At 47.6% G+C, this 14132-nt stretch overlaps 1 protein-coding gene across 7 annotated transcripts in view; it reads right to left on the bottom strand.

Moving 5' to 3' along the window:
- LOC135378792 (uncharacterized) overlaps positions 1-11764 on the bottom strand; it is a 160069-nt gene extending 148305 nt beyond the window's left edge. For all 7 annotated transcript variants that reach the window (XM_064611885.1, XM_064611883.1, XM_064611882.1 and 4 more), the window contains exons 1-3: positions 11686-11764; positions 11025-11066; positions 204-245 (exon numbers count right to left, since the gene is read on the bottom strand). In XM_064611885.1, coding sequence (XP_064467955.1) covers positions 204-245; positions 11025-11066; positions 11686-11713 — 112 coding nt within the window. In that variant the 5' untranslated portion in view covers positions 11714-11764. The remainder of the gene's footprint in view (positions 1-203; positions 246-11024; positions 11067-11685) is intronic.
- Positions 11765-14132: the final 2368 nt, after the last annotated feature.

Genomic DNA, 14132 nt, shown 5'->3' on the forward strand with positions numbered 1-14132 from the left:
GTCAATCGTCAACAACGAAAGCAATTTTTTTGTGGACATATTTGATTCTGCGGCGCCCCTTCCCACCGTAAGACAATCCAAACACCGTCAATTTCGATACAACGAGATTTTCGATGCTACTAAGGAAATTGCAATTCCCGCGAACTTTGTTATATCAAGGCTCCAGTGTAGACGTGATGAATGCGAAAATACGTGTTACTTACCCGATGTAGCGACGGACGCCGCTGGGGCAGATGTCGTCGGCTCTGAGATTCGAAAGAAAAAAAATCATTAGCCTAAAGGAGGCGAGAGATTTTTCTGGACATCAAAGCTCTGATCACACAGCGGTAGCCACTTATTTGCTCGGCGTTCTTGCTTCCGGATTTCTAAACCAAACCAAATCTACGTTGACGCACTAACTTGGGCAAATCTCAAGCCTCATAAAACCTGCATTTGAAGAGTAGTTGCACGCCTAAGGCTCCGGGTTTTCCGCGACTCCGCGAAATTTCACGAAATCCAGAATCCATCGCGGAATCCCTTATTTGCTCGAAATTTCGCGGCGTTTTGCACGGAAATCCGCGGTCATCCGATTGAGTCGAAGGAGGCGATTGGGGCGATGTGGGCAGTTGCTACGACGTGCAGGGTCGCAGGAGATTTATCGCATCAGATAAGAGGCGTGCAGGCTCCCAACTGCTCAAAGGTACACGGATCGCTCGACATATTTGTTCGCGTATTTTGCGCCATCGAGTAACTTGCACATCGCATTTGTTGTTGTTCTTGTCGTTGTTGTTTAGCACTGAAATGACAAGAACAAAAAAATCGCGTAATTTGGGTACCCGCGTTTTCGTGCGCAGATATCTGGCACGTGTGGCGATTGCTCTTTGCCACGCCGTCAGTTCTACCGAAGTAATGCGATGCCTTAGTTAGATTTGCGCACAATTTCGAGTGATAGTCCACTGACGCGATGGACGATGCTGTCACTCAAACTACGAAACGCAGAAAGAAACGCTGGGCAAACCTCCCACACAACTGACAAAGTTTGTCAACATAGCGTGCCGTCGGTTTTAAAGTGCGGACTCGCAGCGTCTTCCAGCAGCGTCTCAACGTATTTCGCCTGTATATGAGCGGTAATAGGCCTCCGTTTTGCATCCCGCCCGTCACCGTTTGCGCGGTATTTCGGTGCTTCTTTCACGCTTGCGCAACGCAATGATAACGTCAATGTCGGCTCTACCGACTGTCCATATGAAACGCATGCTAAAATTTCGAAATTTTGCGTCGTTTGAATATCGTAACGAACGTTACCGCGGAATTTGCGTGCGCCTGAATTTTCCGAATTTTTAAAGGGAGAAAAAGTTCGCAAATTATGTGAGTAACTACATCTATTGGGTATTGGAACGGAATTAGCGTGCTTGCTGAGAATTTAGCGTCTATTCCGATCAATATCAATTCCTATAAATTTTGCATATGCTGAAATACCTTTCTGCAGGCATCAAATGATTCGCTACGGCATTCGCCGTGAAAAGGGAAGAGGAGATATGTCATGCTGAAGTTTATAAAATAATTTTTGTGCCCACATTATGCGAGAAAATAGTGTTTCCCGCTTCAAAGAGCCGTTGGCCCCTCGCCGCGGAAAATCACGGAATTTACAAATCCGTGCCGCAGAATTTTGAATTTGCCGCAGCAGAAAATCAGGGGCCTTAGGCATGTCTCTACACGCATATTTCCCCTGGAACATTGTTTTGCTAATCCGGTGCTGACTTCTCCGCTCCATGGAGCCGGCTCGATTGACCTCACCGCGCTAGTTTTGCATGTTATCAATTTCCACAATGTGTCACTCACATAGCTCGGCGTTTCTCGCCCCCGAAACTCACAATCTCAATAATCTGATGAGGCGGGACTCCGCCTTATCAGATTATTGTGATCCCGGGCAGTTCTCACGCAGGACCTGGCAGTTCGGGTTCTGCTACGCACTCACGTGCATGTCGACATGGCGTGTCGGTGAGCTCGATCATGCCGGATATTAACGCACTCACCAGATAACATCACACCTGCTCTGTTTACAAGTGTGATGTTTTCCGGTGAGTGCACTAATATGCAGCATGATCGAGCTCACCGATACGTCATGTCGTAGCAGGTGAGTTCGTAGCAGGGCCCGAACTCACGCCTTGTCAGATGATTGTGATCGTGATTGTCGAAGTACCGAAACGCCGTGCTATGGTGACTCATGAAGGAAATTGCACTATCACAATACCAATCTACTTGGCGCTTTGTAGCAATTACGTTTGATAGCGGATTTCCATCTTCTTTCTTGCATACTGCCCCACATGCCCCAACAGCGCATGGTGGCTATTGCGGCCCAGACGTGAATACAGCATCGCTTGCTATTCCTATGCGTAGAACTATCACGCAAGATAATCCACGTACTTGTCTCTCTCTATCCTGTAAGTTTCCCGGGCGACACACATGTCTGAACTGTAGAATTATCTTCGATGTGATCATGGATCCCACTTGCATATTGTCAATTCAGGTTGCTAATGTAGATGTAAACAAACTGAGCACGTCTTAAACATATGCTTGATATCAGGACAATGGAAAATTTTCGTAACAAGGAACGCCGAGGATGGACATGCACGAGTTGAAGAAAGGAATCAGGCACTAAGAGACCTTTGGCTTGCCCGAATCGGCTTCTACTCACAACACGTTTTTACTGGAACGTCTGTACATTCCTATGCACTCGATGGCGCTTGAAATGCGCAATTTTTAGGGTCGTCCTAGCGAAAGTAACAATGTGGCTTCCAGGTCGGTTCTCCTGCACAGGTATTTTTTTTTTTACTTTCGTGTTAGCGCCGCGAAGCAACTGTGGCTATGAGCGGCGTTCAGATGAGGACACATGGAGAGAGAACAGCAGGAAGAAGGGGGGACGAGGGGATAGTATGTGTCCTGGGCCGACTCTCCTGCACAGGTAAGGATGTTCTCGGGATGTATGCTCCCACCTAAAGGGGTTGAGAAGCCAAATGCAACCCACTAAATGCATGGGATCATTTCATACGTTGCAGTTGATAGAGCCGACACGCAAAGTCATCACTTGAACGGTTTTTCTACTGTTGGTTTTTAAAACGGCATTTTTTTCGAGCTACCGCCGACGGTGGCGCCCAACAGCGCTGAGAGACATTGACAGACAAACAGGAAGTGACGTTTTAGGTGTGCGCGCTTGCCCGAAGTTACCGAGGGTCACCATGCCGAAGCCGGTCCGGCGGCCATCTCCCTCAATCCCTCTTTCCAACAGCTTACGTCGCCATGGACACGGAAAATAATGCGCTTCGTTTCTCCAACGAGAGTCGTCATTCCGAAAACGGTCGAAGAGATTAAGAGCTGAGAGCGATGGAGGAGTTCGCTCAGCGCGCGACCTTTGGATTCCTATAGCTTCGTAACGGGGATCGCAGAGACGTTTTGGTGTGCATTTTGATGTACACAGATCAATATGCACCAGGTGATTTCTGCAAAAGTTTAGAAATGGTTTCAGAACCAATTCAGGTACAACCACAACCCATCACTCAAGCTACATTATGGTTTTATTCTGTTTGGGCCATTTGTATCTGGATGTGACACTCTCATCACAAGCATATCTCATCAGTAGGGTTCCGCGTTTTCGATGTTTATTGATTTTCGCGAAATCGGCGTTTTTCGACGTTTTTCCTTGCGTTTACGTGGTTTACCCGACAGTATCGGCGAGTAGCAATTACAAGGTAATTTCAGTGCGCGCGCGTCTAAGCAGCCTTAACAACAACAACCAATGCGAATTCTAAGTTTTGTGACATCACAAAATAAACTTCATTGCTCCACAGCGAGGTGATGGCGCGTTCACGAAACCAACGAAAGCACAACTCATTTAAGCTTATTGTAATGAATGCAAGCATACTTGCTGAGGACCCTGTCAGAGATTGCTGCGCGCTCTCAAAATCTTAATTTTCGCAAGCATAGTCCGCGGCCCTCTTCCTTTTTCTTCCCATCTCGGGTGCCGCGGAAAGACAGGACCACCGTACGTGAAAAGTGGACGGTTAGGAATACTGTTGTAATCTCTCCACGAAATCAGTAAAGATCGGTGACCGGGACTCTACTTGACGTCACGTCCCTAAAGGTTCACAAGCGCGGTGGGACACGTACAATGGCAGAAGAATGAGATTCCGACCGGCACAACCGATACGGGACAGAAGGATTGACCCTGGAACACCCCGTGTGGTCTCAGGTCAATCAAGCATAGTAAGTACTGTCTGAAAAGGTTGTGATAACTTATCGTTATCTCAGTACGTTCGCCACCGACACCTTACGGGGGCGTGTCTCGTTCTTTGGACTTGTTTTCTGGCGCGAAGCGAGAACCCTCAAAGTGCTTAGAAAGCGACGCTGCTGTGAGGTAGGGGGCTGAGCAGGCAGACTTCGCTTATCCAACATCACATCACCACCAGGTAGGAAGCTTTTCCCTGCTTGTCGGCTAGACGGTGCGGAACGGGAAATTGTTTTCGTACGTAATAAACTTGTTTGCATTGTATTTCTTGTATTGCACCTCTTTAGCCAGGAAACCGGCGGTGGTCCTGGTGAGTGGGTCTCGCCTGCCGATGGAGGGCAGTAGGATTCCCCCAAACTGGCGCCCAACCTGGGGTTCGACCGCCGGTTGGCTAAAGAGTTGTGCGGTTTTAGGTTAGGCGCGTGCTGCCGGCATTTTAAGCGATGTTCTGATTTTGGTAGTAGTGTCTGTTGTGGTGTTTTGGGGTACTTTTTTGTCTTTTCTACTTCCTTAGTTTCCCGCCCGCCTAGCCGATGACGCCTTAAACGCCATCGTGGGGGTTGGCAGTGCGACTATGATTGAGGGCTTCTCAGTCCTGTCTCAGGTAAAGCCGGGTGCTGCCACTGTAGACGTGGCAGGACGCCCTAACGGTGCCTTTTCGACACCTCCACTTCTTGGACAACGTAGAAATATGGGCATGTTGGTACATGATGCCGCTGCAACGCGCCGAAAAACAAAGCTAAGAACAAAACAGTTTTTCGGAGATGGAATGTATTGGGAAACACAATGACACATTAGCCAGGGAGGTAATGGAGGCTGCTGAGATGCTCAGAATGGAGGAACGGTGTCTATCGGTTTGTCCATAAAGGAACTTGTCTTTTTGGGGGTGGTTTCGCCTGATTCATAGTGGACGTTTCGAAGAGCAGTGCTTCCGATCCTTGTTTGTGTTTCTGTATAGTAAAGACGTCTTGGAAGTCCGCCTTGTGTTATGTCTAACTTCAGCTGTGTCTTCGTTTTTCGGCGCGTTGCAGTGGCTCCACTTCTTCCCAGTAGGAGATCCCTTCTGGCTCACAGCCGTAAGGCAGAATTAGCTCTCAGGACGCGAATTCTGAACGCACGTCTGACGTGCCGGCTGCTCGCTTGCTTCGCTCGAGACCTTCCCTTCCCTTCCCGTGAGGGCTCGGAGTTCTTTGCGACTTGCTCGCAGTACTTGAGCGCCGTCATCATATAGCGGGAGTTGTGACCTCTGGACGCAAATAGACTCGGCCACATGCGCACTTGCAATTAACCAAGTGACGATCTATATGCCTTTTGCACGGCGCGGCTATTTTCTTCTTTCGTATTCGCACGTAAGTTTCTACCGGAGGCGTGTATGCAGGCTAATAGGTACCCCTGACCCGCGGTTTTCTTCCGAGCGATTTTCAGGTGACGAAGCCGCTTATCGCCGTTTACTGTGCAAGCTTGCGACACTCGTCCTTAATCAAAACGGGACTCAAGCAGCACAATGTACTGAAAGTCGAGTGCAATAGGGGTGGACGGGTAGGTGGAAGGCCTTGAACAGACTGATGAAACTAAAGAACATTGATAAGACACATACCGTCCACCCCTATTGCACTCGACTTTCAGTGCATTGTGCTGCTTGGGGAGTTTTCCTCTCTTATCTGCAAGCGTATTGTAGACAGGAGCTCTCGCTTGTCTTATCGAACGTATCTGCAGTTTATTGCGGTAACGACGTGCTTTGATTTCACGGCAGTATACCCTTTTCACCGAGCACAGTGCCCGTGTTCCAGCAAAGCGTAAGCTGGCTTTATTAATAGCGTCCTCGATAAACTTGCTCCGGAATTGCCCCGAAACCACAGTGGTGCGTGGCGCTCTACACTGGCGGTGCCCTGGACGGAGGCATTATCGAACATGAAACTGCACCGCACTGGTGGATCTGATGGATACTAGCATGCGCTACCTAGAGATCTGTGCTCGTTGTGGCTCGTAGGCTGCGCGACCCGTAGCGAGAGGCACCTGGCGAGCGGCACCGATCGAATGCCAAGCTGACGATGACTGTCTGCTGCTACTTGCCGCTTCCGCCTTACTCCGTGCTTCCGGCAATCGCGATGCTTCTTGGGATTGCACTCTGGCGCTCGGCCGATTTTCTTGGTGTGGGTTCGGGGCAACTCACTGCTGCACTGAACGGGTGCACTCCTTTAATCGAGGACGTTCAGTGCGCAACAGTGCAGTTGATCGAGGATGGCAAGCCGCACCGGGGCGCACCGGTGCAGTTTATCGAGGACGCTATAAGAAACTCATGTGTTAGTCTGGTTCCCAACAGTGTCGGGGAATGGTTGTTTGCTCCACGTGTTCTTCACTGCGGCCCACGTTCTTTCGGGTAGTGCACGTAACGTTATTACTCGGTCATCAAGACTTGGCGCTCTCGTAGTAACTCATTGTTTACGTGAGTTGTTTACCGTTTGCACGGTTTGCAGTTCCTTTGGAGAATTATCAGATCCTTACGCCAGGAGGTTCCTCTTGGCGTTTTCTGACTTTTTTATGTTTTCAGTCTGTACAATGTCGCAGCGTCGCAGGCACCTTGCAGGCAAGAGAAGTTTCGGCTAAAGCCGTCCGGCGTCAACTCCTACGCATTCAACTAATAGTGTGAGGTCCTCCCGCTTCCGGTCTGTGGCCACATGGACCATTGTGGCAGACGGTGCACCAGCTACATGGGCCTCTCATTCGAGATGGGCGGCTCAGCCACAGCCTCTACGAGGGACGCATTTGGCACAGATCCCTTCACCTTTCCGAGGTTTAACCATCGAACAGCGTCATCCTGCGGATCCCCCAATCCCCTATACTAAAAAGGAGCGCCGTATCCTGTGCCTCGCTTGCAAGTACACTCTTAAAAATGAACTTCCCCGCATAGCACACTCCTAGCCAACGATCATCTCGAATGATATCGTTATCTGCTCTGATTTGTTGAAAACGGGAGGCGTATACGCCTTTTCTATGACAATTATGAACAGCATAAGTGTCACAAAAAACGCGTACGCCTACCGCTTTGAACAAATCGGGGCAGATAAAGATATCATTCCCAATGATGGTTGGCTAGGAGCGTGCTATGCGGTGAAGTTCATTTTTAAGAGCGTGCCCGTGATTCATCGAACAACCCATCGCAGAGGCGCACTTCATCGTAGTCGAGTTGAAGCTGCTCGTGATCCCCGAGTTGCTGCTGACGACATACAAGCCGCCATCATCGTTATCGCTGGACACCGCCCAGATCTTCTACGACACCCGGAAGTCCAACAACTTGATGTGCCTCCCGAGTGCATGGACGATGTGCTGATTGATGTCCCCGATTACCTCTGAATGTGAAAAGTAGCCCTGACGTTTTTCAGTTGTTTCTTTGTAAACGCCTGAAGGACTGTGTGACGGTTGAATTTCGGACACTCTAGTCCATCTTTTGAGGGTGGGGGAATGTGGGGAAAGGTTGTGATAACTTATCGTTATCTCAGTACGTTCGCCACCGACGCCGTACGGGGGCGTGTCTCGTTGTTTGGACTTGTTTTGGTGCACGAAGCGAGCGCCCTCGAAGTGTTTAAAAGGCGATGCTGCATTTAGGTAGGGGTCCTTTTCCTGCTTGTCGGCTAGACGGTGCGGAACGGGAAATTCTTTTGGCACGTGATAAACTGTTGTTGGCATTGTATTTCTTGTGTTGCACCTCTTTGGCCGGGAAAGCGGCGGTCGTCCTGGTGAGTGGGTCTCGCCTGCCCATGAAGGGCAATAGGATTCCCAGAATACCAAGAAAAAAATAGTAATAAAGCAAAGCCTGCTTGGCATGTTGGAATCTTAAGCTGGGCGTGTGCAGCGATTTATCTGTTATAGCACGGTCACTCAATACTCTTTCTGGTCAGGAAACTCGCGCGAGAACTTCATTTCGGCGGCCGAGCGGCGCGTGGTGGCGCGGCGATCGTTCGGGGATGACTTTCGTGTCCCAAGGCGCCTGCGCCTATGGCTTGCATAGTGTTTCTATGGGTTTTTGGAAGTGTACACTTTCTTTCTTTGTGCTTGCGGTTTGAGTGCGTAAGCAGAGGGTTGTTTTTAAATATCCGTGAAGTTTGTTGCAATCTTTGCACCCTATTCGTATGTAAGAATGACCTACACATATGAAGTAGACTTCGCCTGATTCGGGCGTGCAGCATTTCGTGATGGCTATATGTTCTTCATGGAAGGGGAGCCTTAACTTGACGAGGACTGAATGAAAGTATTTTTTCTTTGTCTAAAAAACAGGGATGACATGGTCTACGGGAATAAACGGAAAACATTCGCTAGTAGCCTTGTTGGAGAGTACTGCGATGAGCGTGGTTTGTTGAGCTCCTTCAAGTTGATCACTGTGTGACATGTGAAGCGTCAAACACTAAGAACCGTAAAAATTTCAAATATATATAATTACATGATATCAGTACAATAACATGTCTTAGGGTACAACTTGGGGCGAAAGATGTAATGCCAAGTCGGCTTAGTAAACGAAGTCCGCTCATACTTAGTTTTTGCTGCACCGGAACCAGGTAGAGGGAGGGGTGATGTTTTCTCTTTTTATCTGGTCATTTTTCTTTTCTTTTTTTCCCATCTACAATGCTACTGCAGCACGTCAAAAGCTTCTGCGGACCATAAACTCCAGACTCTAGAGCCCATTCATGGCCGTGTACAGTCCTAAAAATATATAGGTTCCGTCTCTTCATCCCGAAGTTGAAGAGAAAGGCTAACACAAGAGATTTTCTCTCCTTCCCCGAGCTTATCTCTTTCGAGATTTTTTCTTTGCTTTTTACTCTGTTACAAGATACCACCGTGTTCTCGTAAATGCAGTTTTTGGGCAATCCCAAGATTTCCTGCTGACCTCCCAAATAAAACTCCATTCCACCATGTTAAATAGTTTGTCAGTGAAATGTCCAGGAACTAATCTGACCCATATGGGGGGGGGGGGGCGAGGCTATCTGCAACGCGGATGATAATGGAGCCGTTGAATTTGACGTCCGAATCTTGTCAGCCAAATTCTATAGTTGGAAAGCGCTATCAGGCCACATTTCAGCAAGAGGAAATTCTATCGTATTAATTTAATAACCTGGTCGGAATCTTCTTGGAATCGGCAAGGGAAAATATCGTTTCCTCGGTAATTACAGAGTATTCGCTCAAACTACACTCAGGAGGCACCAATCATTGCGCCTGCTGGTTCAGTTGTGATCTATCACAACCAGTTTTCGCGTTTTCTCTTCCCAAAGTGTGTAAAAATTGCTCTCAACGATACGTTAAACCTTGTGCATGGCACTGCGCTATATCAGAAAAACAATATAAATATATTTCGTCGCCGAAAACGATCCAGCTATACGATATATACTATGTGTATCCCACGGCTCTCATACCGCCAGAGATCATTTTAGATGATTAAAATACAGGATTTCTATACGTACTTCTTCTGAAGTCTTATCTGTCTGCGCTGAAATAGAGTCACCTCGTAATTTTATCTCTGTTCAAGTTACAACAAACTGCTACGAGAAAAACAAGAAAATCACGCGTTTGGAAAGTTTCGCCCTCACGCAATGACTACGGAAAGCGACATTAGCTCACGGTATATCACTGAATTGAGTGAGTGTGCAACAAAATGCAATAATATGTTTCTTGACCATCATTGAGAGTCACGAATGAGAGAAAAATTAAACTTTTCCGTGTGAAAGAAAGACAACAACGAAAGTTGCCAATATACGCGGCAAATCCGCTAATTTACGTTCTCCTATGAACACGGAATGAATTTTAAAAAGTAGCTTATCAAATACTCCCTGAAACACGCAGTGCTGCGGAAACGTCGTCTGCTCCACGAGGGTGTCTCCCCCCGAACGACGCGATCGCCCCAAGCGGGAACAATTGTCCCTAAGTGACCTAGTCTATTGTATTCCAGCGGAGTTTCCTGACCAGAAAGAGTATTGAAGGACTGTGGTTATGGTTACTGGAATGTTCCTCTGTATTCGATGTTTTTTTATTAAAACCGAATCAGGGAAAATTTACCCGGCGTATGTTTTTCGATTAAAACCGAAAACACAGAACCCTACTCATCAGCTAGCTTCCCTAGAGAAGAGAACGTTTGGGCCTGATGGCACATAGTATTAGAAGAAAGTAACCAGCCTTTCAAATGAAAAACATGGTTTTGACTGCTGTGTCAGTCTTATCGCATACGGAAAAAGAGTACGATTTCCTCGGTGAATTTCGGAGTGTTCTTCCCTGGGATATCTTATCAGGAGTGTTCGATTTCCACATGCCTTGTCTTGCCATTCGCGTGTATCTACCATACTGCGCAGCCGTGGGGCTTCCGTGTTTCTACTCTCTTCATGGGCCTGTTTCACGGCGTTTGGGGCACTCTCCGAACCGTATTCTGCAGCGCCATTTGTGGTCGTGTAGCTGGACGTTTTTCCGTACACAGGCATATATCACCTACACTGCGGCTCTGAAAAATCGTGGCGCAAGGATTTCCACAAAAGAGATTATGTTCGCGGTACAGTGGTAAGGCACGGAACACGCCGGACACGACCGTTTAGTTATGGCGCTCTACACTAGAGGAAGACAGTTGGCGCTGCGGTCGCCGGACGAAACTTTAGTGCAACAAGCCCATTAAACTTGTTCATAGTCTACCGTTCGTATGACTTCTATTACTTATTTTGTCCTGTTTTTGTTACCATTGGTCACTTTGTTCCAACCCTAGCGAAGGTTCGTAACAAGTGCTACTTACTCTTTGCATCGCCAGGACCGGACACAGCTGTCATCTTGGGAACTAAAGAGGAAATTCAAATCAATGAACTACGTGGACAAGGTGGTTGTTGTACTTCTTATATCCCGGTCATCAATAATGGAAAAAAAAACACGTGGTCTTGGAGAATGCCTCAGGAGGATTAAGTTAAGTTTAAGTTGATAATTGCTTCTTGTAATCATGACCATCTCATTGACACGTATGAATGTGAAATAAAACAAGCTAACTTAGACACCATATAAGCGTGGTGCACCTGCACGTTACCAGAAATTGTTACATTTTGCACGTTTCGTCGTTGGCGCGTTTTTGCGCTCTATTACTTGCGAACGGTCATGCTTAGAAGCCTGAAGCGACTAACCTTGTGTGCGTACTCGCTGAGGCCTAACGCTTTCGTGACTAGATTGAGTTATGGCGTAACTATACGCGTGAGTAGTCCGCGACGAAGGCAGGTACTGAGATTCAATTGTTTCCATTGTGGCAGCTGTCAATTACCAATCTGCCAAACTGTCGCACTTAGCCAGCATTTCCTACAGAATTAGTGTATCACTGGATTTCGTTTTTCCTAAATGCGTTACGATTTTCAGAATGATTACTTCCAAAGAAGCATGTCACTACTTAAAACAAATAGCTTCAAATACATTACCCTTGTCTTCAGGCTGGGAATTCGGCATGATGAGTTCACACAACAGATGAGATTTGCAGAACGGAATTCTGAGCGCGAGAGACACTTCTTCTCTTTCTTCTTACACACGTCCGTGCTGCCAAAAACTGCCTTGTTCCAGAAACTGAAGTTGTAGAAATTTATACATTGGACGCAACTGCGATACCTAGAAAATTTTAGAGGATGGGAATTGGAATGCGCCCTTCATATTATACAGGGTGTTATTTTTTTTATGCAGATTTTTCATAAAAAAACTCTGCGGATTTCTTGGCCATATGTTGCTCATCCGTCAAATGAGTGTTTACCTAAAATTCGTTAATTCACTTTTTAATCATAAAAGCTACGAAATTGTCCCAATGAGAACATCTATTCCTTTCGGTGACCTGATATCGTAGCCGCTTTCAGAACAAAAATCCGTTCGGTAGATCGTCAGCAAAAACTTCGTGAAGCAACACCATTTGTTTCTTTATTTTGTTCATTTCGCATCTTCGAAGACGGCAAATAGATCATGAGCACGACTTACACTCGTGACTGTCGTCGGCGTAACAGAACGCAAGTTAGGGCAAGTGCTAGGCAACCTAAGTGAAACAGAAAGCGACGACAAGACTCAAGAAGAAGGTTAATCGCAATAGCGCAATGAGCAGTAGAGAAACAACAACCCGTCCAATACCACATTAGTTCAACTGGGTTCGATCAGGCGCCAACGACAGAAACACGGCTACTTGCACCCAATAACAACCTGGATGCCGCACACCCAATCCTTAGCAAAGCCATAAGCCCTAAGCATTGCTAACAGGTATCCGTGCAGTACACGATCGTAGGCATCCAACTGGTCGAATGACGCTGTGACAGCAAATATATCTCCAAACTGTGTAAGCTGGTCGACCTGCCGGGAATCGAACAAGTCTGGGATAGGTTCAACACTTTTGTCTAGTAGGTGAGTCACCGTCGAAGGAAGAGTTTTAGGAAGGACTTTGTGGTCACATCGCCATAATCTGGTGGCGCGACTGCGTCCTGATCCTGCTTACGCTACTGAACCTTACATAGCAGAACGACTAAACCCGTCTCTATTGACCTACAAAGTAATCCACGGAAGAGGCAATCATTAAAGACTGTAGTCGTGGAGCTCCCAAGAATCCTCCATAATCGCTTATAAACTCGACAGGAAGGCCATTCCCGCGAACACACTTCTAACACGGAAGTGCAGATTGAGCGGCCGAAGCTTCCTCTTGCGTGAGCGGCCCTGAGAGTCATTCGGCTCTATTTGCTTCACGGGCAGTGGGATATCTCGACTGACTACACGATTGATGGAGATGACTGAGTATTGAAGTGCGACACGATGCGCGTTGAATGTCATGTTCGTCGGCGAGAAGAGAAATCTCTGACCTAAGCTCGGCTGTACTCGATACCGGATTTCCTGACATGTATCACCGAAACAGTTAGCAGGAGCGAGCACCGTGCTTCACGGTACGAAGACCCGACATTCCGTTTGACGACAAACTTGCGCCGTGCGTGCATCCTTATGCATGAAAGCGTCTCGTTCCGTCACAAAGCTGACTTGCTGTATCACGACCCCGTGAGTCAAGGTGCCGCAGCACAGCAAAGGGCTGCAAGTGTGCGTCTCTACACTGCCACTACACTGGCGTGCGTGCTCACACGCACGCTTATACTCCAAAACCGCAAGCGGATAGCAGCCCCTTGCTTCAAGGATTCCCAGTCGACTGGGCGAAAATTCGCGTAGGAATATTGTTTGCGCAGTCAATTTTCTAAATCGACTTTGACTTCTGGGCCGTTTAGTGAGAAAGCTGGAGACTCGAAAAACAGCACCCGCCGCGAAAATCAACAATGTCAGATACGGAGAACAGGACGCCTTGTTGATCCGTAATATCTGCAGCAGGACACACCACGCACCTTGATAGGAAGATGGCTAGGCACCCTCCACTGCGCCTGCCAGCTAGTTCTGCCGACACCGTCCTAGCATGAGGCCACACAGATCTGCCCTCTGGGACATTCTACATCATTCCGGCCAGGAGTCATGTAGGGGAAACAGTTATCTGCATGCTCGGCGTAATTTGGAACAAATCTCGGCCACTGTCCGATAAGCGAATTGTCATACTAACGAGGAAGACATGCACGAAGACCGAGCGGTTCCCATGATGGCCACAAAGTGAAAATGTCAAATTAACGAATTTAGTATTAACGAGTTTTCACAGTATTTACACGGGAGCCCGTCAGTACAGTTCGGCATTGAAGACACAGAGCCGCTTAATAAGAAAAAGTGTCAAACATACAGAGGTAACCAGGATGACCTCGTGGCAGTATCATTGGTCGCCCTCTTCTTGTCGATAGATGACGCACTGCTGCTGACGTGTCAGTTGTCCCGATTGAGAATGTTTAACGAACGATGGAGCAGAAGCTGAGCACCTTAA

Source organism: Ornithodoros turicata, chromosome 1, assembly GCF_037126465.1.
Source record: "Ornithodoros turicata isolate Travis chromosome 1, ASM3712646v1, whole genome shotgun sequence".
Taxonomy (NCBI): domain Eukaryota; kingdom Metazoa; phylum Arthropoda; class Arachnida; order Ixodida; family Argasidae; genus Ornithodoros; species Ornithodoros turicata.